The following is a 27,394-nucleotide window of genomic DNA, read 5'->3' on the forward strand; positions in this document are numbered from 1 at the left end:
ATTATGTGCGCACGTAGGAACCCAATTCTCCTTGTTTATGTTATCAATGCCCAAAAAAGAAATTGGGCAGCAATCTAACAATATGCAATTAGTTGCTGTACTGTACACCCTCACAACTGCTCGAAGCGAATTGTTAATTTCTTAAAGAGTGCACATAAACGTATAAACAAAAACACATAATCTAACTGGCTGTAGAGGCAGTCTGAAATGATTCATGTCTCAACCTACTTCCACCCCGTCTCAGTGGAGCTGAGAGGGAGCATGTTTCTAACCCTGCTCCTCGTCTTGCATAGTAATGCAGCCCCTTCAACACTCTAAACACATATTCACTTCAACGAAAAGCCAGTGGAATGTGGCAGACGAAAAGATGAGGACTCTGTACAGCACTGTCGCTTAAACTTTTGCATCTCAAATGTGAAATGGAAAATTTGCCAATGCATGTGACTAATGTACTTAGTGGGCTGTATAGTATGTATTTAATTGTGATCACTAGAGCCCAGTATATCACCAGTTCTACTGTTTATTTTGTTATCTTTTTATGTTTAACAAAGAGGAACTCACTGGTACATAAGTCTTGCGGTTTGTCCATGTCACCACGATAGTAACCATTCCGACAACCACAGAGGGAAGCCGCCTCAATGGTGGACCGGCTATTAAGAGGACATTGGGCACATAATCCAGGTCCCTGGGTTGATTTAAAGGTGCCCTGTGGACAAGCTGTGAAGAAACAGGAACATGAAAATGTCATGCTTTCATATTCTACAGTAAGAGTTTAGTCCTGTATCATGTTAATAGTCCATACACAATGTAACCAAATAAGCTGCTTTGACAAATGTATTGGCTATGCAACATTTAGGTATGGGAATATTATTTAGAGAAGACTCATAATTATGATTTGTAGGGTACTTTTTTCATCTCTGTCACGTCTCGGAAGTCTTGTTAATGTTTTGTGTTGATTCATGTCAGATTCTTTTATTTTGGTAGTGGCGTGCCTCCTTGAGTTAACTTGACTTCCTGCCCTTGCCAATCAGGCTGATCATGTCCACCTGTGACCCTCCGTATAAATAGCCTGCTTCTAACCTTGCCCAGTGTTGGTTTGTCTGCTATCCTGCCACGTCCTATGCCACATCCTTGTGTCAGCCCTTTTTTTTGACAACAATTCATTTTTTTGAACTAATGCCTTTTTGTTTCTTGTGGAATTTACTCGATTGATGTCCAGCTGTTGCTGTGAATTTTTGTTCACTTCCTTTTATTGAACTTTATGAACTGTAAAATAAACCTTTGTTTGGATTGAACTGTCGAGCATTTGGGTCCTTTGGTGCATCCTTGTCAATCTCATCTGGATCAGAGTGCTGTGATAGCATATTTATACTTTTTTTTTTTTTTTTTAAAGGAAAAATGTAAAATGTTCATATTGTCAAATTAACAACGAACTACTGTAAAAAGAAGTACATTTTATTATGCAAGTGTTGTTTTACATCAAACAACTGTCATAGTACTCACTTGTTCCCCCCTTCTCCAATTGGAGTTTGAACCCATGACATCAATGTGGCAGTCAGGTGTGCTGACTACTGAGTGAATAGCACAGTCTAGCTTAAGCTGCCAGTACATTCATTTAAGGTCTCAGGGAGTCATGTTTTCCTAACCTATATGCTCTTCTGCCAACCGGGCTGCAGTAGCTCAGTGGTTAGCACGTTTGATGGCCCAGACAACGATGTGTGTTCAAAACCAGACTGAAGACTGGGGATCATGAGGAAAGGTGTGTTTGATGCAATGCAAACCATCTTTGAGTGTCCATCAACACTGGTTAAATGCCAATTGTTTTTCTGTTAGTTGTCCATTATAATTACCATAAGTAATTATAATTATCCATTAATCCATTATAATTACCACAAGCTCTACCAAGGTTTTTCGACAACTGTTCAAGTGGAAAACGATTTAGTAAGGGTGTACGTTGAAGCAATGCCATACACAGTATTGTGTGCTACAGTAAAGCAGTTCTTTTGCAATTAAATGTTTCCACACCGATCGAGCAGCTGAACCCATCAGAGAGCCACTTTGTGAAGAAAACTATCACCCTGCCACCAAAACGTCTGACTCCTTGACTGACTTTTAATCTTTTACAGGCACTTTAGTGCAGCATTTCAGTTCATGCTCCGTCTGCAACGGTCTGTTTAAACCTTCCCATCCCAAAAAGCCCACTTTCCTCTGAAGCACCCTGCAGAAGAGCAGCATTGTCATCCATATTGACTCTGCTGTGTCTGGCGCAGATAATCTCATGAAGACATCAGTGTTAAGTAGATGCCACAGTAGAAAAGAAAACATAATGTCAGTCCTATTTTTACACACGGTTGCATCTACAGTACAGATAGCTATAATACGGCAGAGGTATACTGTATTGTTCTTGTAGTTGAATGTTTTGCCACCAGACTGTAATTAAAAGGGAAAGAACCTGCTGTTTCAGCGATGCACACCAATACAATTTTAATTATAATTCTAACTGCATTAATGAAGTTAGTTTTTGACTGCTGATCATTAATTCTGTACTAATGTATTACACAAGCAACTGAACTAAAGAATGTAAGAACAAACAACAACAAAGTTTGGTAAATGTATAGAACTAAGAAGTTGCAAAAGGCAACTGTTTACTGGCTCACATTATGTTTGTTGTATCGCTGTGCCAGCTGGCTAGACAGAATTTTATTGACTATATTTCACAAATTTTCCACAAAATGGATGATTCACTTTCCATTCAACCAAAAAATATGACATTAGATATCATACCCAACTGACAGTATTTAATTACACGCATTTGTAATTTTGACAGGCAAGCTGTATAAAGCAGTGATCCCCAAACACCGGGCCAGGGACCGGTACCGTCCCATGGCGCATTTGCTGCTGGGCCACAGAGAAATAATAATTTGTACGAACGCAATCTGGCCTGTGCTTCTTAACTAATCCATGTAGAGATTTGTGTACGTCGCCCTCTAGTGGTTGGCCACCATTACTGGGGTGTTTGCACACCTACAGCAGCCCAGCTTCACTCAATGTAAACAGTAACATTAGCTGCTGTTGGTTGTGTGCTGTGTGTGGCGACGTCTTTGGACAGCTTTTTTAAGGGGCATAGTCCAGCTGCTGGGGCCAGCAGAAGAGCCTTTAACCAAATCAATTTTGCATAATATGTGGCTAAAAGCTAGCAAACGAGGCAAAAAACGCGCATGCACTGAGAGCATCACACACCGTGGCAAACCGTAGTGGAAGCCTTTCACGGCTGGAGAAGAACTCATCATGCTCGCAACCAAGGATATTTGCCGTCAAGTTTTAGGAGAGTCAACCATCAAAAAAGGTGGATTCAGTGTATGGTGAGTCACATTTTCCCTGCTCTTAACTCATTCACTCCCAGCCATTTTCACCGGAGCAAGGCCCTTCGCTCTCGGCCGTTTTACTGGATTTTGACTGATTTTGCAAGGCCCACGGAAAACTCTGTTCTATTGCTATATAAACCCACCAAACGAAAGATTAGACTCTCTTCTTTCAGCAGAAAAAAAAGTTAGTTCATATCTTTTTCCATTCTTTAGAAATCAGCATTAGAAAATAGCTTAGTTTGAGCAATTTTCCAACTTCTGATGAAAAAACAGAGAAATTGAGCTTTTTGTGAAAGCATACATTTCAAACATAACTTTGACTTTAACACAGCTATTTTTCGCTTATGTGACATCCCAAACATCTGAATAATGTTTTTGTTCTACAAAATAACAAACAACAAGTAAAATAGAGCTTTGATCGCAAAGTAACAATTTATTTACACATAAGTATTGAACTGTTGAACTATTTGCTCACATAAAAACGGGGAAGGCTGCTCCCGGTTGAATGAGGTGGCTCCTAGCACATAACAACGGGGAAGGCTGCTCCCGGTTGAATGAGGTGGCTCCTAGTAATCTGATGAGTCCGGATCAAGATCAGTCTCACTTTTTTCATCATCTTCATCGTTGGTTTCAACCTCGGGCTAAGGAGTAACGCAACGTGAGCTCCGCAGGACGCGTGTGGAACCTGACGCTGTTATGGAGTCACCGTGTCTCATCAAGATTTTTTGAATCCTTCTTTGACGATGGTGTCAAAACACTCCTCCAGTGTAGTTTGCCTTTTTTTCCCCGATCATTCTCCACATTTTTCTCAAATTCTCACTCGTCTTCACAAGATTCCTCCAACTCCCGTTTCCTGACTATTTTTCTTCACTTCCTTTCTTAGCCTAAGATGAGTTCTTACCAAATACACAACTGACCTCCAGTGGCCAGTTTTATTGCTTTAAAATAGCTTTTGAGCTTTTTGCATTGTATCTTAGATACAGCGGAACCTGTAGATGCCTCTTGTCAAAAAATAAATAAATAAATTTAAAAAACACGTCGTATAAATACGTTTTTGGGACACTGAAGCAATTAAAACTCGAACGTATTTATGTTTTTGGGAGCAAATGAGTTAATGGTCATTTTTAACCCCATTGTGTTATTATATATTTACTGTAATTTTCTGCCACACATTGCCGGTCTGTGGAAAAAAAGGCCCACTTGACACCAGTCTGTGGTGCAAAAAAGGTTGGGGACCACTGTTATAGAATACAAAACATACTTGATAGTATTCTACATTTGATTATTTTTGAATGAACAATTATCATAGTTATTGTTTTGTCGAACATTTACATGCACTTGTTTTCAGATTACTAGATTACATTGTGACCGTTTTAAACATTTAATAGTATCTTATCACAACCAACTGTGAAGTGTAAATGATGCAGTGCAATCAAACTTTGAGTGTCCTAAACAGTGCTAGCCCTTTGTTATTTCAATATATTGTTATCACTATTATTATTATTATTGTTAAAGAAAATACCCCAAACTCTTTCTGGCCACCCCATCCTTTTTCCTGTATGTGAACTTACAGTATACTGACATTTGTATCAGCCCAGACTGTTCCCTGGAGGGCATATCATTTTGCAGTGTGATTTCACTTAAAAGATTTATCCAGGCCTGACGCCCAAAATACACTTTTAGTCACAATTAAGCTGTTGACTTTCGCCGTTCGAATTTTCAGTGCATTGCTAGTCTATGGACTACAATATAAAAGTCTAAAGTTACAATTATTTCCTACAAACATCATTGACCACATTGTCTCCCTCATTGCATTCATTCACACCTCAATAATTACCAAATCCACCATCCTTTGAAGTAATCTTTTCAAAACTCTCATCATTTAATGTGTGTCTGTGTCCTTTGAATAGGCCGACAGACTTCTGACTTGTCAAGGTCATTTATTCAACAACAACTTCGTACGCACGGGGTGTGTTACCATGGCAACATGTCCTGCCATTAGTCATCTACACAGAAACATCTCTGCCACGTCTCTCTTTCAAAGCTCATTTAAATACTAACTCTAGAGGTGGTGTTTTTTCGTTTTGGTTCTTTTGTATTTGTTTATGAAGCTACCACATAAGGGTTCCAGTGTTAGCATAATAAACAATGACTAAAATTCTAAAATGAGCACGTTGAGTGGGAAACTACACACAGACAATTTGCTTTGATGTAACTCGGCACACAAACATCTTTCCATTATCCTTTATAATATGGCAAAATTAACAAGTTTAACAAGGCTAAAACCATATGAATGTACTGTTAAGTATATTGTTAAGCAAGCATGTTTGTAAGTTAATTTGCGACAGTCTTTCTCTGCATTCTTTGCATTTAATCAACGCTATCGGTGAGTGATACTTAAAATATTTCATTGACCAATTCATTAAAATTTAGTGATGGCGGATGTTTGACCATGGATTGACTACATTATAATACAGTATATTTCAATTATTGAGTTCCCTTTCTGTGTATTTGTTAGAATGTCACGTCTTTTCAATAATGAGACACACTCACCACAATAATGAACCGGTAGGGTCAAATAAAATCATTTGCATGAGCAAGATCTTAATTGTATATAATCGATTATATTTAATCAATTAATGATGAATATATTATATCATATGGCTGCCAACCAGTTCAGACTGTACCTTTCCTAGGCCCATAGTTAGCTGGGACAGGCTTCAGCAAAGAGAAAACATCACTCGGATATAAGATGGCGTATCATTAATGTGCTACCCAGGTCAACAGGAAACAGCAGGCAACATCACATCACCTCAGAGAGGTCATTGAGGACAGGTGAACTATTTCTGGTCACCAAGTGGTCTACCATAGTGATAGGATACGTAAAACCTTGCAAAGGAGGAAGGTGTCTACCAGGTCCACATATTCAGTACATGGTTAAAAACACCTGGCCGGAATTGGGTAAGGTCTGAGGGCAGGTGAACCATGCAGATCCTTACTCTCTTCCAGTGAAAAAGGCTGCCAAAGCCACATTATGAAGTTGTTTTGTCACAGTGTGAAGGTTATACTGCATTCCGGTCCCATAAAGTCCAATTCGTGAAATTTCTGTGCCCTTTCTGGGCTTTTTCATGGCAGGCTGCCCGTACACGTCTAATTGGCATCCCTCACATGGAGGAGGTCGAGCACCGCATCCAGCTTGTAGGTGACCACAAAAGTCTGGTTACCCACCACATCCAGCTTGCTGGAAAGCTCTCCCATCTGGACGCCAGCAGCCTTTGCAGAGCTTTCCACCAATTTAAGCAGGTCTTGCAATTTAGGGCACGCTGCCAACGACCTCCAAAAATAGCGGTAGACCAGGGTTCTGCCAACTCCAATAAGCCTGAATCTCACCACCATAAATCCAATCAGATAGGCATCTTCCACATGCTCGATGTACAGTTTTGACTTCTTCGACTTACTCCAGGAATCCATCATGTACCCGGCCAGATAAGTACCACCGGGGCAAGCAGGCTCTCCTTGCCTACTTTCTTTGTCAAGAAAATTTTGTCAAAAATGCTGAAGGACCATGTTACGAATTTCATCGCAGCTCATAAAACAGAAGAGACTGAGAGCGAGGTGGGGTGTAAGATAAAGGGAGCAGCTGCAAAAGTGCCTTCATTGATGGGCAAGGAATTAGGGCTTGAATTGAATTAGGGCTGCAGCTATTGATTATTTTAGTAATCGATGAACTAGTTAGTTCGAATAATCGATTAATTGGATAAGGAACATGAAAAATTAAAATACCCGAGCTGAGCCTCAAATGGTATAAAAAAATTAATTATTGTGAATCTATGTACAACAAAAAACAATTGGCTAACTTGCATAGTAAAATTCCGCTAGCTTAAATGCTATAAAATGCTAACGTTTTTTTACAATGTTCTTAGCAAATAGTTCAGACACATATTCCCACAAAAAACGGCAAATATATTTATAAACTAATTTACGAATGCATTTAAAAAAAGATTAGCTCAAACAAAAACTTATCTTACGTTGGTCGTAACAGGGCGCAGTTGGATTCACCCATGTGAAATGAGGCAGACCAGAGGGCAGTGTATCCACCCTAATCAATAAAACTAAATACAAACACGTTCAAAATAAACCATTACACTTTACACACCACTTTAATTAAACTAATACTTGAAGCAAAAAAATTTAATTCGAATATTTTATTCTAATCGAATGCTCGAGTTAATCGATTAATCGTTGCAGCACTATATTGAAGTGATAAGATTCGCTCCCCTGGTGGCCCTTGTGACGTACATGTGTAAAACTGACATAATTTTGCGGCCCAATAGATGGCATTCATGGGCAATGCTGAGTGCCAGCCCTATGGTTAAGTAGCAATTTCATTTTGTTATGTTTATGTTAGTTTCGTTATGTTTCCAGTTTAATTTCGCTATTTCCAATTTGCCATGTTGATAATTGCAATGTTTGTTTACAGTTTTTCGTCTAACGGCGAAGAATTGACGATCGGCCCGCCATTATATTTACGTCATCAACCTTCGCGATGTGGCCCAGGAATTAAACAGCTGGTTTCACACATGCCGCGTCTCGAGTAAATCCCGGACATTATACAAGGGCGCGACTCAGTTAATGTCCGTGTCAGTCGATCCAGGAATTGCTTTGAGATATAAGGGCTGCCCATTTAAATCCCGGGATTTAAACAAAGTTCAGCGTACTGTATGTCTGAAAGGGGCTTTTGTCCAAAGTCATTTCAGATCAGCTCAAGCACACCCAGACATACTCATTACTCATTAAATGAGGCATTGGTGGTGAAATGTTACTTTCCTTTTTCTTTCAGTTCATTTTAATGTACCTATATACTGTATTTTGTTCACTTCTCTGCTAGAAGAAAACTTATCTTTATACGCTTCTTTTATCACTTTCCCCTTTTCTTATATGTCTACTGTACTGCCATATCTCCAGTTCTCTGATAGTGCAGAACTAATTTTCTCTTGCCTAATTAGTGCGGGATGAAACAGACTCAGTTATCATTTCACTCCATGTACATGAACATCACACAAACACACACCCTTGTAACAGAAATACACACCTAAAGTAATGCATACAGACATAGGTGCACACACACAATGGATTAGTCTCAAGAGAGAAAAAGGAAGAAACTACATTAGAGAGGAAATGGGGAAAGAGGGCAGATAAAAAGGGAGCACAAATGAGAAACATTGAGGGATGAAGAGTATTTCTGTGCCAGCTTCACCCGAGTTTTATTCTGCTGTGGGTTGCTCCCTAGAGTAAAAATACATCTGAGAATATTTCAGTGCCCATGATTTTTCATTCATAAGATAAACTAGATTTTAGAGAGAACATTTAGAATGAAATGACTCAGCCTTAGTGGTTATCATTGATGATACTAAATGGACCAAAAAAGGACCTAAACATTAAAATATAATATTTGGCATCATGATTGTATAACGGTTATCCCACGCAGCCAGTGGAATAACATTTAAATAGCCATTGGAACACTCTTTGTGTACAGTTTGTATGTTTAGCCAGTACTTGAATTTCTTTGCGAGGTTGCTAGTCATCATTATTAGATATTTATTTGTTGAGTTGCGTCTGTTTTTCCTACACAAGTAATACCGTATTGGCCCGAATATAAGACGGCCCTGATTATAAGACGACCCCCTCTTTTTCAAGACTCAAGTTTGAAAAAAGACTTTTTGACCACCAAATTAATTTTTATACAGAAATTAATTACAGTACATCTGAAACAAATGATTATAACAATATATTTGAGAGAAAAAGAATGTTATTTTGCCTCAATCAAATCTTAATATCTGAACTTTTAAATATGTAAATTCAAGTGCAATCACATTCGTAAATGAATGGCTTCTGGTTTTTGAAATGTAAATAAACCAAACTATTGTGATAAAACAACAAAATTGCAATAACTGCATTACCCATCAAAGTGAAGTCTAACTGTAACTGTAGTCTTGAAACAAGTCTAAATAAGGAAAAACATTGCAATAAAATAATGCAAACTGGTTAAACTAGTAACTGAGCTCTGTCATGACAGAACATCACGTCAATGATTTCTCTCACCATCTAGCGTCGCGAATGGGGAGAGTTTGCCTGGTACACCTGACTCACCGCTGTTCCAGCTATTGAGTCTGGCCACCATTCATCGGATACAATTTCCAGGGCGGAGCAAGCCACAGCAAACAGACAGCAGAGAGGACCAATCAGCGACGGGCAGACGGGACGTTAGTTAAACGACGAGGGCAGGACGAGGGACTTGCGCGCGGAAGTAAACATACGAGGAGAGCGGAGTTTATTCAACATAGCTAGCGCGAGACAGACTGTTGTCAATGACTCGTATCGATGTGTTTTTGGTCATTTAAAACTGATTTTACCGTGAATTGGAACATATTCTCGGCTCTCCTGTTCACCATCTGTGTTGTTGTGAAGAGTGATGTTGCTCGTTAAGAACACGTCACGCAAATAAACGAATCTGATTTGTCGATTGATTTTGTACCTGCTCGAGAGGCCTTTAATGGGCTGGTTCCCAGACTTTTCTCTCAGTGTTTGAAAAATACACGGAGAACAGTCTGGCCGTGCCAGGCAAGGGGAGAGTAGCTGAGAGCTGTCATAACAGAACATCGCTTCAATGATATATGGCGTCATCTAACGTCATGAATGGGTATAATGTCTAGACCGCAAATATAAGATGACCCCCTCTTTTTCATTCTTATTTCAATGCAAAAAAAAGTCTTATATTTGGGCCAATACGGTATGTATTCTGTTTGCTAGTAATAGGCTCATATTAAACTAAATTAATTCAATCCACAAGACAATGGTAGATTCTTTGAATATGGATTTAAAATAAATATAAGCACATTTTGGACTGCAAAAGTTTAATAAATAAATAATTTTACCTCGGCACAGGTTATCACTGTCTGGTTCATAACCCGCTTTACAGCTGCAGCTACCAATGGGCACCATCCACTCGCCGTCACCGTTACAGTAAAGCTTTATAGGTACATCTACTTCCTCTGCGTTGGGGATACAATTTCCCCTGGCAATGACAAGTGATGTGGATTCTGCTCCAGTAAGTGTCTAGAAAAATATTTATAAAAATAATTTCTAGGTAGGGTACAAAAAAACTGTATTAACAATAAAACAGAAAAAACAATCTGGTGCATGCTTACCTCTGGGAAGTAAGCAAAGTTTTGAACAATGCTGGGACATTTTTTGTAGAAAACCCTGACAGCAAGTAGGGACATACAGGCTCCAAGATCCTGGAAAGCCAGATGGAACCCTTTTCCTTTGGAGAGTGGTCCAAAACTTCGAACTTCTGTGTTGACCTTCATCAACCTCCCACCAAAATCAACTTGAGAGAAACTCTCATCCGCTGCAATGGTATCCACCTGTTGCAAGGATAAATTACTATGTCTTGCCACATGCATAGATCTTTGAAATATATTTTAAACAAATATTACAAAAGTTAAGCAGACTAAGAAATCACTAAATACAAAAACAAAATAGAGTGGTACCTCGGCATACTAACGCTTCGACACATGATCTTTTCGACATCCGACGTAAAATTTGGCTCGCCATTTGTTTCCACATATGCTCGAAATACGCTTAAAAGTGCGTAAGAAAGGATAAAAAAAAGTCTTAAATAGCATTATTACGTGTATTAGAACCATATTTTGAGACGATTCGACTAGATACAACAATTTGGCAAAGTGCAGATGACGAGAAATCAGTCTTTTAATCCGCCGTTTAGCTACGCCTACTATTATAGGGCTCTAGCGCCCCCAACAGAAGGATCTCGTAGGCAGGGTCATGGTTTCATCTGATTTAGAATTCAGCTCATTGAGGGGGAATTATTCAGAACGAGGAAAATGCGACGAAGACAGCCGCAAAATGTCATTGTTTCAGGCTCTCTACTCCAATATTTTGACAGGATATTCTTTTAATCTAAGTATTTTTCCCCAATTGCTAAAAAAATGGTATGGTCATGTCAAATAACAGTCTTGTGCTAGATGGAATATGAAATAATAAAAAGCAATTATTTAGTACGACATGGCAAAATTACTCCATAATGGTCAAAACTGTCGAATTCACCTTTATTGTCGCACCTTCCAAACGATATTTTATGCCACCGTAGTTAGTCCGGCTTTTGTCATTTCCCTGCCCCGGCTTCGAATTATGTTAACAAACCAAGAGGCGTGACAGTTAGCCGACATGCTAACCCGAACCGAATGTTGTCTCAGAGTCTTTTCGTTTTTTGAAGCGAAAAAAAAAATCACACTAACCTCGCCCGGTCATATCACAGGGCGACGGGGTTTTCGATTTTCCTTGCCGCTCGGCAACCTGCCCGGCGGCGAGCAAGTTACAGCTTGTTCTCCTGCTGCGGACAGAAGAGCTCGCCAGGGAAGCAGCTGGAGAGTACCGCCGGACAAACCGACCAATGTCAGAGGAGCGCGTAGCTGGCCACAAGGTCAACATGAATATGGCATAAAATAATGATTTACTACACGGCGAAGACGTAAACAGAGAGCAGTGTGCAGTTGTGCAGCTAACATGGCAGGATGTGTCTGAGGAGAACTTTTCTACATGTCTGTCCATGATCAAACAAAAGTTAATAGTCCTTTATTTAAAGGGTATGTAGTGCCCTGGGAAAATTGTAATATTCCATCATTTATCCATAAACGCATGCCTTTTATATTCATATCATGCCACTTCGTGTAATTACACACAAGAAAATGAGAGAAATTTGGCTCGATTGTCAAGCTAAAACGACCGGCGCCCGAGATCTGGCAGATTGTGTGCGTGACGTCACGACAAGTGAAGAGAGTGCCACCGGCCACTAGGGGGGCAGCGCCTGTCTGCATCAATACAATTCCTTCTACTGAGGAGAGAATTAGGGGTGTTTTGAGCTGTTTATGCTGATGCATTGTGTTCGTCCTGCACATATTCCAGGTTCCCTCACGAAGAAACACCCCTCGTTGTCAATAAAAGAGAATTCAGAATTGACAGTGAGGGGTGTTTCTTCAACAAGAAAAAGGCTCAGTGCTTTAATATTGAATGGCGGCGATGATGGCAGACAATTTCGTTTCTAGTTTCAGCGACGAATCCGACGTAGAAGGACGTAACGTATGTTCATCTAATGGTGACGAGGAGAGTTACGAAGCTTTAACCGGTGTTTTAGGTTACCAATTTGAGCCCAAACGAACGCCAATGCAGCGTAATGAAACGGTCATTGAGGGGAGCAATGACACTGATGAAACATCGGCAGCAGATAGAGTGGGAAACACCAATGATTTGTTTTGCATTTCTTTTTGTGAAGCTGATACACCGTGACTGCAAAATAAAGGAATGCATAGAATAATTATCATTTATTGCGCTATCATAGCTTTTCGCTCTGCCAACAGACACAAATATGAATGGGATCAGAGGATTTGTTCTATATATTTTACGAACGATAATTTATACATGTGTTCAGTCCTGTATCCAATGCGTGACATTTTTTTATTATAAAAGAGTACTCACTCTGGCCATTTCGAGTTTGGCTGCTCCCCTCCTTTGCTTAGCTTTAGCCTCCTTTACCAGTCATCGTCCTCTTTCTTGATATCTCGGGACATTTAGGTGGCTGCACCGCATCTCCTTTGAGCAGCAATCTTTTAGCAAAACCCGATTTCTCTTGTCCATAGTTCGAGAAGCTTTCAGGTGGAAAATGCGCACCACAGAAAAGCTTGCCGGAGGCTGTGTCTAGAAAATTAGCCCTCTTTGCACGGACGAACTTTACCCATTGTCTGTGTAGTCCAGCTTTTTTTTTCGCGTTCAGGAACTCATGGATACTATATTCCAATAAATAACTATTTGTACACCACATAGCACAGCAGTTTTGAACCATTTTTGTGATGTTTTGGTCAAACAAACCCCAACGCTACTCTCTCGTCGTTAAAAAACAATGGCACCTGGCTCCGCCTCGACTGTCAATCACTTGTCGTGACGTCTCCGCCCCATTCGGCTGTTTCCGGAACACTTTCGGAAATGTTCGTCATTTTTTATCTATTTTCGATAATTGCTCATTAATGTGATTGATTTTTTTGTTAACTTTATCAATATTTGTTATCTTGGCACATAACGGTTCTATTGATGTCTCACACACCCTTTGCCGCTACATACCCTCTAAAGAAAGTTTGCAGTGTTTACTATGAAATCGCTGTATTCGCGGCCATACACACAAAGTTGCAATTTCTGATGGGGTTGAAAATTTTTACAGAACACCGAGCACACGAAGAGGGCAATAATCCGAGTATAGAGGGGGTGTGCAAAAAAGCCACCGGTCGTCGGCTGAGTGACATTCTCGGTGGACAATCAGCAACAAAATGCAAGCCACCTTTGTATTAAAACGTGTGCCATGATCCCAGTATTTGACATAATACAAAATACGATGTTTACTCACTTCCTCGTAAGTCCAATGGTCCGACAGTAGTAGGGTTTGTTTTGGCCAATATCCGACGTGAATGGAACCTTTTGAAACCCAAAGAGGCTCACACGCCTCTCCCTGGTGCAGCAACAATTATCGGCAGCCGTTTGGCTGGCGTGATGCGAAAAATAAACGGATTAATGCGCAAAATCAGCTGAATCCGCAGTCCATCTAGATGCTATAAAGCAGGGGTAGTCAACATCGGCCCCCCGGGGCCCCTATCCAGCTTGTTTTCCATGTCTCCCTCCTCCAACACACCTGACTCAAATAATCAGGATCGTTATCAGGCTCCTGCAGAGCTTACTGATGAGTTGATAATTTGATTCAGGTGTTTTAAAGTAGGGAGACATGGAAAACAAGCTGGACAGGGGCCCTCGAGGACCGGAGCTGGCTACCCATGCTATAAGGCAATGCTTTATTGTGAGATGCTGACCCGGGTGATGGCACATTCACATTCGTCCTAAACCCAAGACTGAGGCCGGAACTTCCTCGTTTTCATGGCGCGGGATTAAAAAATTGAATATATAAAACAATCTCTTCCACACTGCGTGAAATATGAAATAAACATGCTTTTTGGTGTCATACGCACTTTAAGACAGCGCCTCAGTTTGTTTTCCCGCACGACAGGTGTACAGCAAATTTTCTTCTGAGAGAAATCAACATGGGTTCCAAGAATGTTAGTGCAGGTAGTGAAAAAAGGAAAAAAAGGTGAGGCTTACCATTGAAATGAAGATGAAAATGATAGAAAAATATGAGCATGGTGCGCACGTCCGTGAACTAGCTTGACAATATAGCCGTAGAATGTCTACGATCTCGACGGTCCTCCTCTGACCTCCGTTTGCCAGTCTTTGTTAAGTTAAGGTGAAAATTATTATTGTGGTAACCAAAAAATCCCAAGCTCCGTCAGGTTTTTAATAATTTATTTCAGAACTTGAGCAACACAACATGCCTACTGTCCGCCGCCGCTGAACAAAGTGAAAGTAAAAAGTCTCTCGATCACTCTGTCAAGTCAGCCACGTGGTGCATTCAGGTACACCATGCAAAACACATCTGCCACATAGGAACCCAATTCGTTACATTATTACAAGTACTACTATTATTATTATTACTGTTATTATATTAATATTCCAAAGTTTTTTCAATATTAATTTGTTTTGCTTTGTGTAATTGCTATTTGCAATAGTGCCAATAGTGGGAAAATCCTGCTTGGCATACGACGATTTCTACTAACAAACAAGGTCTCGGAACAAATTAACTTCGTATGCAGAGGTACCACTGTACTGATTCCTCAAAAGCCCTGTTATGGTGTATTTCAATTTTAATCATGTACTTGTTGGAAACAATAGTTATCCTAAACACTGACTTGTCCAACATAGACTCCTTGACAGAGAAAGAAATTCACAATGTATGTTAGCAGCAATTAGAGCTGTGTCAGCATTGAATTTGACATAAAATTGGAAAAGCTGTAGAGGTGAGTAGTTTATGACATTGTCACCACTTGTTACTGAACTCTCCCATCATATGTATTATTGAATGAACACTTGAGTAACATATACACTGTAAATTTAGGCAATGAGCCACTGAGTTTTTCCCATGTGTATAAGTTGTGATAGAAACGTAAATGAAACGTGAATAAAAGCCAATCTTTCCGAGAAGTAGTCAAATTGGACGTCAGACATTTTTAAATGCCAGTGTTATTTTAGCCAATCAAATGCAAGTATCTCAGTATCACTTGTTGGCTCCCCATTGTACAATGGCACTGCTCTTAACCATATAGACTTTAATAGATCTAAGAGTTGAAATGGGCTTCATCCTCGTCTCAAGCGGAGAAAAGACCCTGAACAGTGACAGATTCAACAAGATACAGAAACTATAAATATATTTTGTTTTAGCTGCTTTTCACCTGTTTCAAGTGTATCTGTGTTTATGTGCTGTACATGTGTGAAGTGACTGAAAAAAGAGAGCATGCTGGACCAGTCTTAAGTCAAGAAAACATACAATTTTAATGTTAATTGAATGTAATAACCTTTAGGAAGGGGGCATTTGCCCAGTATTCCATCCCTCTGATGGCCTCTGACACAGCCCTGTCTGTTTCCAAGTAGTAAAGGTTGAACGTCTCTTTGCAGGAACCGAGGACACTGGGAATGGAGGCACAGTCTCGTACAGTGAAGCGGATTTCTACATAGATGCGCAGCGCTGCCCGTCTGTCAACGTATGTGGTGAGGAGCCAGTTGTTCTGGCTGGGCTCAAACACATTGCAAACTTGATAAGTCCTGATGGTGTTGAGGTTCTCATCATAGCCACTCACCTCCTCCCACTGGCAAAAATATATGTGTGTAGAGTAAATAGAGGGGATGGATGGGGGGTTGGAATGAGTGTTAGAAAAAGGAGATAGGAACAGCTAAATGATTAATGGGTTTACCAAGCGTCGATTCAGTTTTAACATAGCTCCCGCTTCCTCTGCACTCTTTGTCTCATCTTAGTCTTGTGATGCACCAGATTATGTACTGTACAATTAGAACATACACATACAGTATATGCACTATATAAACTGACTTACTGTAATTGTCACATTTGTTGGGGTCTTGCTTAAAAAATAAATACATTGGAATTAGTTTAATAGCATTTGCAATGTATACTAGAAAAAAATGTATAAACTAGGGCTGTCAAAATTATCGCGTTAACGGGCGGTAATTATTTTTTAAATTAATCACGTTAAAATATTTGACGCAATTAACACACATGCCCCGCTCAAACAGATTAAAATGACAGCACAGTCTCATGTCCACTTGTTACTTGTGTTTTCTCGCGTTTTGTCGCCCTCTGCTGGCGCTTGGGTGCGACTGATTTTATGGGTTTCAGCAGCATGAGCATTGTGTAATTATTGACGTCAAGAATGCCGAGCTACTAGTTTATTTTTTGATTGAAAATTTTACAAATGTTATTAAAACGAAAATATTAAGAGGGGTTTTAATACTAAATTTCTATAACTTGTACTCACATTTATCTTTTAAAAACTACAAGTCTTTCTATCCATGGACCGCTTTAACAAAATGTTAATTTTAATGCCATCTTGTTGATTTATTGTTATAATAAACAAACACAGTACTTATGTACAATATGTTGAATGTATATATCCGTCTTGTGTCTCATCTTTCCATTCCAACAATAATTTACAGAAAAATATGGCATATTTTATAGATGATTGCGATTAATTACGATTAATTAATTTTTAAGCTGTGATTGTCTCGATTAAAAATTTTAATCGTTTGACAGCCCTAGTATAAACCATACAACCCAACTGGTACGCAAGCTAACCAAACAGAAGCGAACATGCAAAAAATTCCCGGTCCCATTACATTCCCATTATTCAACTAAAAAATATCTTACTCCATTTGCAGGGAATGATATCCAGCCCAGCTCAGCTGTTGCTGTTCTTGTGTCCATCACTGTATCTGTCAAAAAAAGAGAATAGAAAGGGAAATTATTAAATTGGAGAATATCCATCCACTTTCAACACCACGCATCTTTGTCTGGGTCAACTGGTATGCCTCAGACTAAAAGCAGACTACATCCTAAAATGGTCATCTGTAGGTGTGAGAACCTCTTGGTACCTTACGATACGATACAATTTGCGATACAAAGCTCACAATAACGATGATCTGACGATATGGCAATACAACGATTATCGATACATTGATCAGGAAATCATTCTAGGATGTTCTACATACAACTAATGAACAGAAAAACAAGCTTCTGTTGTGAATTGGAATGAGTTTATCACTAGTAGACGTCCAATCCATTTGAACTGGGAGAATGGCAGCGAATGAACGTTCGTTCATTCGCTGCCATCCCTCCCACTTCAAACGGATTGAACGTCTATGGCCGTCAGTGACAGCCAATGCCAGGCAATGAGGTAATTTTGGGCCAGTTAAGTTCATTTACCTGTTGATTTTCCGTTACTTCCTGTTGATTTTGGGGTATTTTACGGGTCACTTTTTGTTTATTTTGAGTTCCAGAACAGGAAGTGACCTGGGAATCGCTCCGAATGAATAGGCAGTGATTCAAACGCAACAGGAAATGACCTGTAAATGTCCTAAAATGAACAGCAAGTGACCTGTAAATGCCCTGAAAATCGGACAGAATAACTGTAAATGCTCTGGTTTCGAATGAACAAACATTCCCAGTCTACTGTATTTTTTGGACTACAAGTAGCACCTGAGTATAAGTCGCAACATCCATCCATAAAATGCCCAACGAAGAGAAAAAAAACCCATATAAGTCGCACCAGAGTATAAGTCACATTTTTGGGGGAAATGTACTTGATAAAATCCAACACATAGAACAGATATGTCATCTTGAAAGGCAATTTAATCTAAAAATACAATAGAGAACAACATGCTGAATAAATGTACAGTGTACAGTGCATGAACAAGAAATGTGAATATACTGTCCTCACCAGGACGCTACGGCTCGGTCCTGGCTATACAGCGAACTCCCAAATGACGATGCTGGACGTCCGTATAATTTGCTGACTCAATTTGGTCCTTGATACCAAACAGGTTCGCATCAACGTAAATAAATGATAATTCGGTGCTCTTACAGCAATGACATAAACGGCTAGCATGCGTTCGCTAGCATTAGAACATCGTTCAAACAACCACACAACTGGCTCTAAGTGTCCGATCGCGGGTGGAAAACACACAACAACAACAGAAAAGATGATACACACAGGTGTTGCCTCTGTATAGATATTTTAAAAGCATAAACAATGAACGTAGGTTCGTACTTTGCAGCCGTGTTTCTCTCTCGCTAACTCGTCCACTCACTCACAGCTACGTAGCTGTCCGTCTTCTTCTGGCGTGTGAACGCTCTTCTTCATGTAAACAAGTGCGAGTGCGCCGCCACGTGGGCGTGAAAGCGCCACAAACTAAAAGCATGCATTTCAATATAAAAAAGTCAATAATACAATTGAACACACATTGCCAAAGGTAGAACGCGAACGTGGCCATCGCTATTAAGAGTTATTCAGATAACTATAGCATAAAGAACATGCTAAATAGTTTACCAAACCATCAGTGTCACTCCAAAACATCAAAATAACATGTGAAATGATATCATAATGCAGGTGGAAAAGCGCTATACAAGTATAACACCATTTACCATTAATAATTTCACACATAAGTCGCTCCTGAGTATAAGTCGCACCCGCAGCCAAAATATGAAATAAAAACGCGACTTATAGTAAATAAAATACAATAAATGGATTGGGGGGGCCAAGCACCACCAATGCAGCCTTAGAGTTAACTGAGACACTATCATGGTGGATTTTGGATTTTTGTAGCAACTTGTAGGTGCCTTTTTTCAAAATTTTTTTTTTTTTTTTTTAAAACAGTGACACCTTTTTAAGATGATATCTCGATTCTTGGCAGGATCATATCGATAACCTTTTGGGATACAAACTATCATGATATATCACCATTTCGATATTTTGTCACACCCCTAGTCATCACTCTGTTACAGGGCACACACACACACACAGACAGCCATTTGCTCCCACAATCACACAGCCAGTGAGTGGGAATTGATCCCATGCTATCTGCACTGAAGTCAGGTGAATGCACCACTACACCATAGGGGAATAGAAGATGTGATTCAATAACTAAACAACTGTATAAAGAACACTTTATCAATATCATACAGTATTTTAACAATGTATGGAACTGATTAATGTGAATAATTTTGTTTTGAAGCAGAGTGTCCTTTTTCTCCTCACGCAGTGCCAATCTGTGGTCCACACATTGCAAATTGCACAGAAATGCCTATAGACCCTACTCACCGACGTCACAGAATGACGTATCGCTGTATCCGGCCGCCATATTGTCCGTGTCTGTTTAGCCCTATTCTCAATGGTTTCAATTAGTCGTTCAGTTTATAGAGCAATTCATGGAAGCCCCAGTGCTTTCAGACGCTGTAAACTCATTGGATGCGTTGCATAAAAGGCGTTATGTGGAAAAGCTTCAGTCTATCCATTCGCCGGATCCATATTTGATGCCTAAATCGGTATTTTTCGACCCGCTGTCTTCGCCCTCTCTGCCTGACATCTGCTACCCTGATATCGACAACTATCTTGTCCACACAAAATCAGCCTATTCTCACAAAAGTTTGAAAAACTTTAAGAGCAGCACTCTAAGCAACATTACTCTGTGTGATTTCTAAAATGGCGACAATCAAAAAAAAAAAAAAAAGTTGACTGCGATGGCCGACGCTTCAAGGATAGGTGGATATTGAACTATTTCTTCAATAAAACACGCAACAACTGTGTCTGCCTCATTTGCAAAGAGACAGTCGCTGTTTTCAAAGAGTTCGATGTGACGCGATAATATTACCGAATAAGACACGCTGACATGTACGACATTACAGGGAAGATACGCAGCGAGAAATTATAGCAACTAGAAGCTAGTTTAATTTCACAGCAGCAGTATTTCGCAAGAGCCCGAGTGTCGAAAGAGAACGCCACAAAGGCGAGATTGTTGAAATTATGAATTAATGAAAAAAAAAAAAGTAAATGTGACACACAGAAGGGCTTGCTAAAATTTGTTTAAATATATTGTTCTATGTAAATTAGCCAAGGTAGCACCCCGCATTTTTACCACACCAAATCTGGCCCCCCTTGCAAAAGGTTTGGACACACCTGTTTAACTGATGATCCGTAGACAAGGCCAGCTTCTTTCACTTGGTACCAGCTAAATATTATTCAAAATGTAATGATGGTGGAAAAAAATAAGCATCTTGAATTTGAAACTGTATGTCGTCGGCGATTAGCCTCGCAATGATCTTAATTGTGGTTGTCAGCCCAAAACCCTCTAAATATATATTAAATGCATCTTACCAGATATAAAATGACTACTACATAATCCGTGGTAATCGTTTGGAACCCAGTTTTCTCGTCAAATTGCAGCAGTCCATCTCGCTCTCCTCTCCGGGTCTCTCGGAATACGGTAAAACTTCAAGTCTCTCCGTCTATCTTCTCTGTTACTGCAACCAACCGCCACACACGTCTTCACCATTATGATGATTAATGTTAACGAGCAGAAAAACACGCCATAATAGGAAGAATTTACGTAGCGGTAATGCGTATACACGACAAGTAGACAGACAACATGGCGCGGAGGCGTGGTTGTGACGTTATGTGAGTAGGGTCTATAAAAGCCCACCATCCGAGACTCGGACCTGCTGGCTCCCCGTGGTCGAGAATGCCTGTCAGCCTCAACAGTGAGTGCTGCCGCTGCAGGCCCCTCAACACTCAAATATATGAAGCAAAGAAAAAACATAACCCACGAAAATTAAATGTGTTAATTAAACCCAACACACACCCTTGCCAGAATGGCCTGTCAAATTGACTCAATTTCCAGGAGAACGAGACCCTCAAAACGACTACCCAGGGAAGCTCCACTTGTCTCATTATTTGCAAAATAGTGTATGCACAGTACAAACATTGATTCTAAATGACAAACACTGAACAGTGGCTGGGGGCTAGAGGTCGCTGTGATAAAGACAGGAACTGATCATTTGACATGAGTGTTGTACTAAACCTCAGCAAATGCAAATGTATACATTTAAATACTGAATTATTTATACACTGTTTTCTTGGTGCAACTCAATTACGGGGAAAGACGAGGCAACCCTCTGACGGCATCTCTCTGTGCTCAGCACTCCTGATATTAGTGGGCGTGAAGAAAGAACAAAGGGAAGGTATTTCCATATTACTGCACGGTGTGACGACATACTGTGACTAATTTCAAAACCTACCGTTTGTTGAACGAATTCACTTGCAAATGTTTCTACCTATCAGTGGTGGATGCTGGTCTTTCAGTGTGAGGAAGTTCAAAGTGTTTCCACCTGTGAGTGCTTTGTAACAGTGTTCGGCATCAGCGGCACTCACTGTTTGGTAGGGAAAGAAACTAGAGTGCCAGAAGTCAAGTCTTCAAACACACGTATCTACAATAGAAAAAATACCAGTAATAGACGCTTTAAAGTGCCTGTGACACGAAAAAGCATGTTTATTTCATAATATACGCGGTATTTTATGCTCCTGAATGAAATGGACCACTTGGATGTATGAAGAAGCGATCGATACATTTATTCAATTTTTTTCAATCCCGCGCTACGAAAATGACAGACTTCCAGCTTCAGTCTTGCAATGAGGAAGAGGGCGCTGTGACGTGTACGGGAGAATGAGTCCTCTTCTATATACAGCCGTACTGTTTTATGAGAAGGACTAAGGATTCAGCTGATTTTGTGGATTAATTTGTTTATTTTTCGCATAACGCCAGCCAAACGGCTGCAGAAAAATCTTGCTGTACGAGGGAGAGGCGTTGTGAGTCATTTTGGGGTTTCAAAAGGTTCCCATTCATCGGTGGATATTGGCCAAAACAAGCCCACTACTGTGGGACCATCGGACTTACGAGGAAGTGAGTAAACATCGTGTTTTGTATTATGTCAAATACTGGGATCATTTTAATATGGAGGTGGCTTGAATTTTGTGGCTGACATGTTCCTTGTCCCCTTGGCCGACGACAGGCGGCTGGCCGCACATTCCCCCGCCGGGAGAGCACTATACTCGGCTTATTGCCCTCTTCATATGCCCAGTGTTCTGTCAAATTTTCCAACTGATCAGAAATTGCAACTTTGTGTTAAAAATAACCGCGGATACAGTGATTACAAAGTAAACACTACAAACTTTCTTTAAATAAAGGATTACTTACGTTTGATATTGAATGGGCATGTAAAAAGCTCTCCTCATACACATGGGCTACGTTCATACTACAGGTCTTAATGCACGAATCCGATTTTTTCGTGTTTTTCCGACTCGAGTGAGGCATTAACTTGATGGTCTGAACGTGACAAGTCGCATAGAATGGGACCATTTCAAATCCGATCTGGGTCACTTTCGTATGTGGTCTAAATCCGATCTGGGCCACATTTTTCCAGACTGTCGCGGCGGTCTGTACTGTCCAGTCCCGCAAATCGGATTTAATGCAGCAATTACGTCATCAAATAGCGAGAGAGTCGTTACCGTAGCGATGCACCTGTGCGTTATTAGCGCCTAGCTTGCAGTGAGCACGGCTTTTGAGGAAGGGCTGAGCTTGACAAGAGTCATAAAAAATAAAAATGGGTTGAGGATAAGCCTGAGAATGCTCAGTTTTCTCTCTGCTCCAAGTGAGCAATATTTCAACATTGCCTCCACGGCCGAGAGTCGGGACAAACTGCCCGTATGTGTGTGTGACGTGCACGGACAGTGCGTGCATGCTATCGATCCATATAAACTTTGAATATAAGCCTAAACGGGGATTATTTATGTCTGTTATTTGTGTCCACCTTTTGAAAAGCAAAATATGATATCCCTGGAATGACGGATGACGTCTGTCATTTGTTTTGATGGTTCTGCGCATGCGGGTCTTCTTGCTTAGCACGTGTTGGACTGCGAATTAGTGCGCATGCGTAATACTTGAACGGTCTCAATGGATAAAGGCAGTCTGAACGGGCACGCCAAAAAAACGGATATGACAAAAAATCGGATTCGTGCATTAAGACCTGTAGTATGAACATAGCCGTATTGCCATGTTAGCTGCATAACAACTGCAGCCGCCCTCCTATGAGTCTCTCACTCTTTACGACTTCGCCGTGTAGTAAAGCATTATTTTGCCATATTCGCGTTAACCATTTGGCAGCTAGTACACTCTCCTCCGACGTCGGCCGGTTTGTCCGGTGGTCATTGTCCAGCTGCTTCCCCGCAAACGAGCCCTCTGCCCTCAGCAGGGGAACTACAAGCTCTAACTTGTTCGCCGCTGGGCGGGTTGTCGATCGGCGATGAAGACATTTGACAACCCAGTCGTCATGTGAAATGATCCGAGCTAGTTATGTGTGATTTTCTGCTTTGAAGACTTTGAAACATCACTCGGTTCGGGTTAACATGTCGGCTAACTGTCATGCCTCTTGGTTTGTTTACATTCTCCGAAGCCGGGGCAGAGAAATGACATAAGCCCGACTTAGGTGGCATAAAATATTGTTCGGGAGGTGCGACAGTAAAGATGAAGTTGACAGTTTTGACCATTACGGAGTAATTTTGCAATGTCGTCCTGAATAAATGCATTTTTATTATTTCATATTCCATTTAGCACAAGACTGTTATTTGTCATGACCATGCCATTTATTTAGCTACTGGGGTAAAATACATGGACAAAAAGAATATCCTGTAAAAATATTGGAGTAGAGAGACTGAAACAATGACATTTTGCGGCTCTCTTCGTCGCGTTTTCCTCGTTGTGAATAATTCCCCCTCAATGGGCTGTATAGTAAAACCGATGAGCCCATTCTCCCGCTGACGTCATCCACCTGTTGGGGACGCTAGAGCCCTATAATGGTAGGCGTGGCTAACCGGCACATTAAAAGACTAATTTCTCATCATCTGTGCTTTGCTTCATTGTCGTATATAGTCGAATCGTCTCAAAATATGATTCTAATTCACATGATAATGCTATTTAAGACAATTTTTCTCCTGTCATACGCACTTTAACAAAGCAAGTGTCGGTAGGAAAATTATTAAAGTCTACAGTTCAACTCAGAACAACGGAAATTGAAAAATCTTCCCTTGAATGTTAATTCAACAAGATCACAGATTCGCTCATTTCACTGTCAATCAAAAAGGGATTCAGCCTCAAACAGATCATCCAATCATCATGCAGAGAGGCAGAGCGTCCGGGCCAGCTGAGCACCTCGAACTGCCCTATGGACCCCCAGAGACATACAGCCTACGATGGGCGGGATAAAAAAAGCCTTAAGCCAATAACTCGCTGTAGTGTATTACTCTCAACTCTAGAGATGCACAGCGTCCACACTGTTCAAAGGACTGTGAGGCTTCGCAAATGAATGAAAAGCAAGCCACCTCGTAACCAGTGATAAGAAGCTAATTCTCAACAAAATTTGTGCACGCTGTAGCGCATATTTAGTCAATGACATGTACACAGAACCGTATATATTTGATCATAGACTCCACCATCAGTTGACAAGACAGCTCCCACAGACATTGCGCCACGCCTTCCCGTAGGCAGAAGTTGAGTTGGCTTACACTGTGACAAACTCAAACACACGCTGCATTCTGATGCCGGATTTAAGTGTAAATAGGACGAAGGTTTTACTGCATACAAGCAGGCAGGAGTGTCTCGGGAGTGATTTGGTTGAGTATTCAAGGTAATTATATTTTTCTCACCATGCATGCACTTTGAAACGTTGTGAATACAATAAAAAGGAATGGAAAAATTAGCCTTTAGCTTGAAATATTTACATAAAATGAATGATAACAGACCTTTTAACCAATGTGGTTTCTACTAAAACAACCAGCACCTGACTGCAATCAACTGATTACACTTATAAAACACTAGATTGTTGAAAAGGTGTGGTCTTGTTTTGTTGTCCTGCACCCCCTATGTGGAATAGTTTGGAGACCACTGGTCTAGAGTGTTTTACGTTCATATCTATAGAATTTCAGCAATTTAAGCATTTATTTACAAGAATTTTAAACTTAAAAAGCTCTTTGTTTCGTGACGGCCGCCAATACCGTAACTTTTGCTTGAAATATTTATGTAAAATGAACGATGACTACCCGTTTTTTGCTTTTAACCAAGAATCTAGGCTGTTTTACGTTCATATCTATAGAAATTCAGTGATTTAAGCATTTATTTACAAGAATTTTAAACTTAAACGTTCATATCTATAGAAATTCAGTGATTTAAGCATTTATTTACAAGAATTTTAAAATTAAAGAGCTCTTTGTTTCGTGACGGCCGCCATGTTGGATTACACTATACTGTAACTTTTGCTTGAAATATTTACGTAAAATGAATGATAACTGTCCGTTCTTTGCGTTTAACCAATAATCTAGACTGTTTTACATTCATATTTCATAACTGTAGAAATTCCGAGATTTAAGCATTTATTGACAAGAATTTTCTACTTTAAAAGCTCTTTGTTTTGTGACGGCCGCCATGTTGGACTTTGTATCTCTGCACAATAGCGGAATTCAACCAAAGTAAGTTGTGATTGTATATAGAAAAATGCTAATTTTGCTTTTGTTGAGAAAAATTAAGATGACTCTGCATGCTTCCCTCAAGTATTACGTTTCTGATGTGATGACTGAGTGATTTTTTTTTTTAGGTGTAGAAAACTTGCACTCAATTAAAAAAAAAAAAAAAACAAGTTGCTATTTTTGACAAAAACTTATACAGTGGTACCTCTACATACGATCGCTTCGACACACGAACTTTTCGACATCCGACGTAAAATTTGACTCGCCATTTGTTTCTACATCCGACGACATGCTCGAAATACGACGACAACGGCAGCACCGCAGACGAATGCACGGCGGATTTTCTTGTGTGACAAATCAACACAGGTTTCAGAAAAGGTTGGTACAGGTGGTGAAACAAGGAAAAAGTTGACGCTTACCTTCTAAATGAAGATGCAAATGACAGAAAAATATGAGCGTAGGGTGGGCATCCGTGAAATGGCTCAACAATACATCTCCACGGTCCTCCTCCGACCATCGTTCGCCAGTCTTTATAAGTTAAGCTGACAATTCTTATTGTGGTAACATCTCCAGAGAAATCGCCAGCTTCGCCACGTTTTCATCATTTCTTTCACAACTTATTCAACACAAAACGCCTGCTGTCTGCCGCAATTGACGATGTTCTCAAGAAAGCATTGAAAGCGACAGTAAACTTTCACCCGCTCCCCTCCCTCTTAGTCACGTCAGCGCCGCGGTGCCTTCAGGTACAGAAAAAAACGTCCGCCTTATTAGAACCAGTTTCGTTACACTATTACAGGAATTATTATTATTATTATATTATTAATCCGATTTTTATTTATTATTTATTTGTTTTGCTATACGTAATTGCCATTTGTAATAGTACCAGCAGTATTTTTTAAGGATTTAGTGCAGGTTTTTGGGCTGTGGAACGAATTAATGGAATTATAATGTATTCCTATGGGAAAATCCTGCTCGACATACGACCATTTCGACTTACAAACAAGCTCCTGGAACGGATTAACTTCGTATGTAGAGGTACCACTGTATGTTAAAAATTGCTATTGATCCTGAAAATATAGGTGATTATCTCTGCATTTGGTGATTTGTGTGGATTTAGCGTAAAATTTGAGAATTTTATAGCCATTTTAAGTTTTGTTGTACTTGTATAAAAAAATAATTAATCAGGATTTTATTAAGGATCAACTTTGAATTTTTTTTTTATTTCGCTGCTCATGGAGACTCGTAAATGCCAAAGGGAGGTGCCTGTTTTGGCTTTAGGTCGCTAGCGGCTTTGGATTTGAAAAATATTTGAATTTTATGTTTTTGAAAATAGGCTCCCTACGGATCGGCCCTGAGCCCCGTGTCCCATCAACTAATAGTGAAGTCTATGATTTGATCACTTATTTTTCTGACATTTGAGGGGAAGCTTAGCTTCCCTTG

General features: G+C 40.1%; 1 protein-coding gene across 1 annotated transcript in view; it reads right to left on the reverse strand.

Moving 5' to 3' along the window:
- The window catches only part of LOC130918369 (ephrin type-B receptor 1-like), a 157,358-nt gene that overhangs the window by 76,396 nt on the left and 53,568 nt on the right, over positions 1–27,394 (reverse strand). The window contains exons 2-6 of the mRNA XM_057840045.1: positions 17,257–17,321; positions 15,893–16,183; positions 10,574–10,792; positions 10,301–10,481; positions 562–717 (exon numbers count right to left, since the gene is read on the reverse strand). Of these exons, the coding sequence (XP_057696028.1) occupies positions 562–717; positions 10,301–10,481; positions 10,574–10,792; positions 15,893–16,183; positions 17,257–17,321 (912 nt within the window). The remainder of the gene's footprint in view (positions 1–561; positions 718–10,300; positions 10,482–10,573; positions 10,793–15,892; positions 16,184–17,256; positions 17,322–27,394) is intronic.

Source organism: Corythoichthys intestinalis, chromosome 7 (genome assembly GCF_030265065.1).
Source record: "Corythoichthys intestinalis isolate RoL2023-P3 chromosome 7, ASM3026506v1, whole genome shotgun sequence".
In the NCBI taxonomy this organism is placed as follows: Eukaryota; Metazoa; Chordata; class Actinopteri; order Syngnathiformes; family Syngnathidae; genus Corythoichthys; species Corythoichthys intestinalis.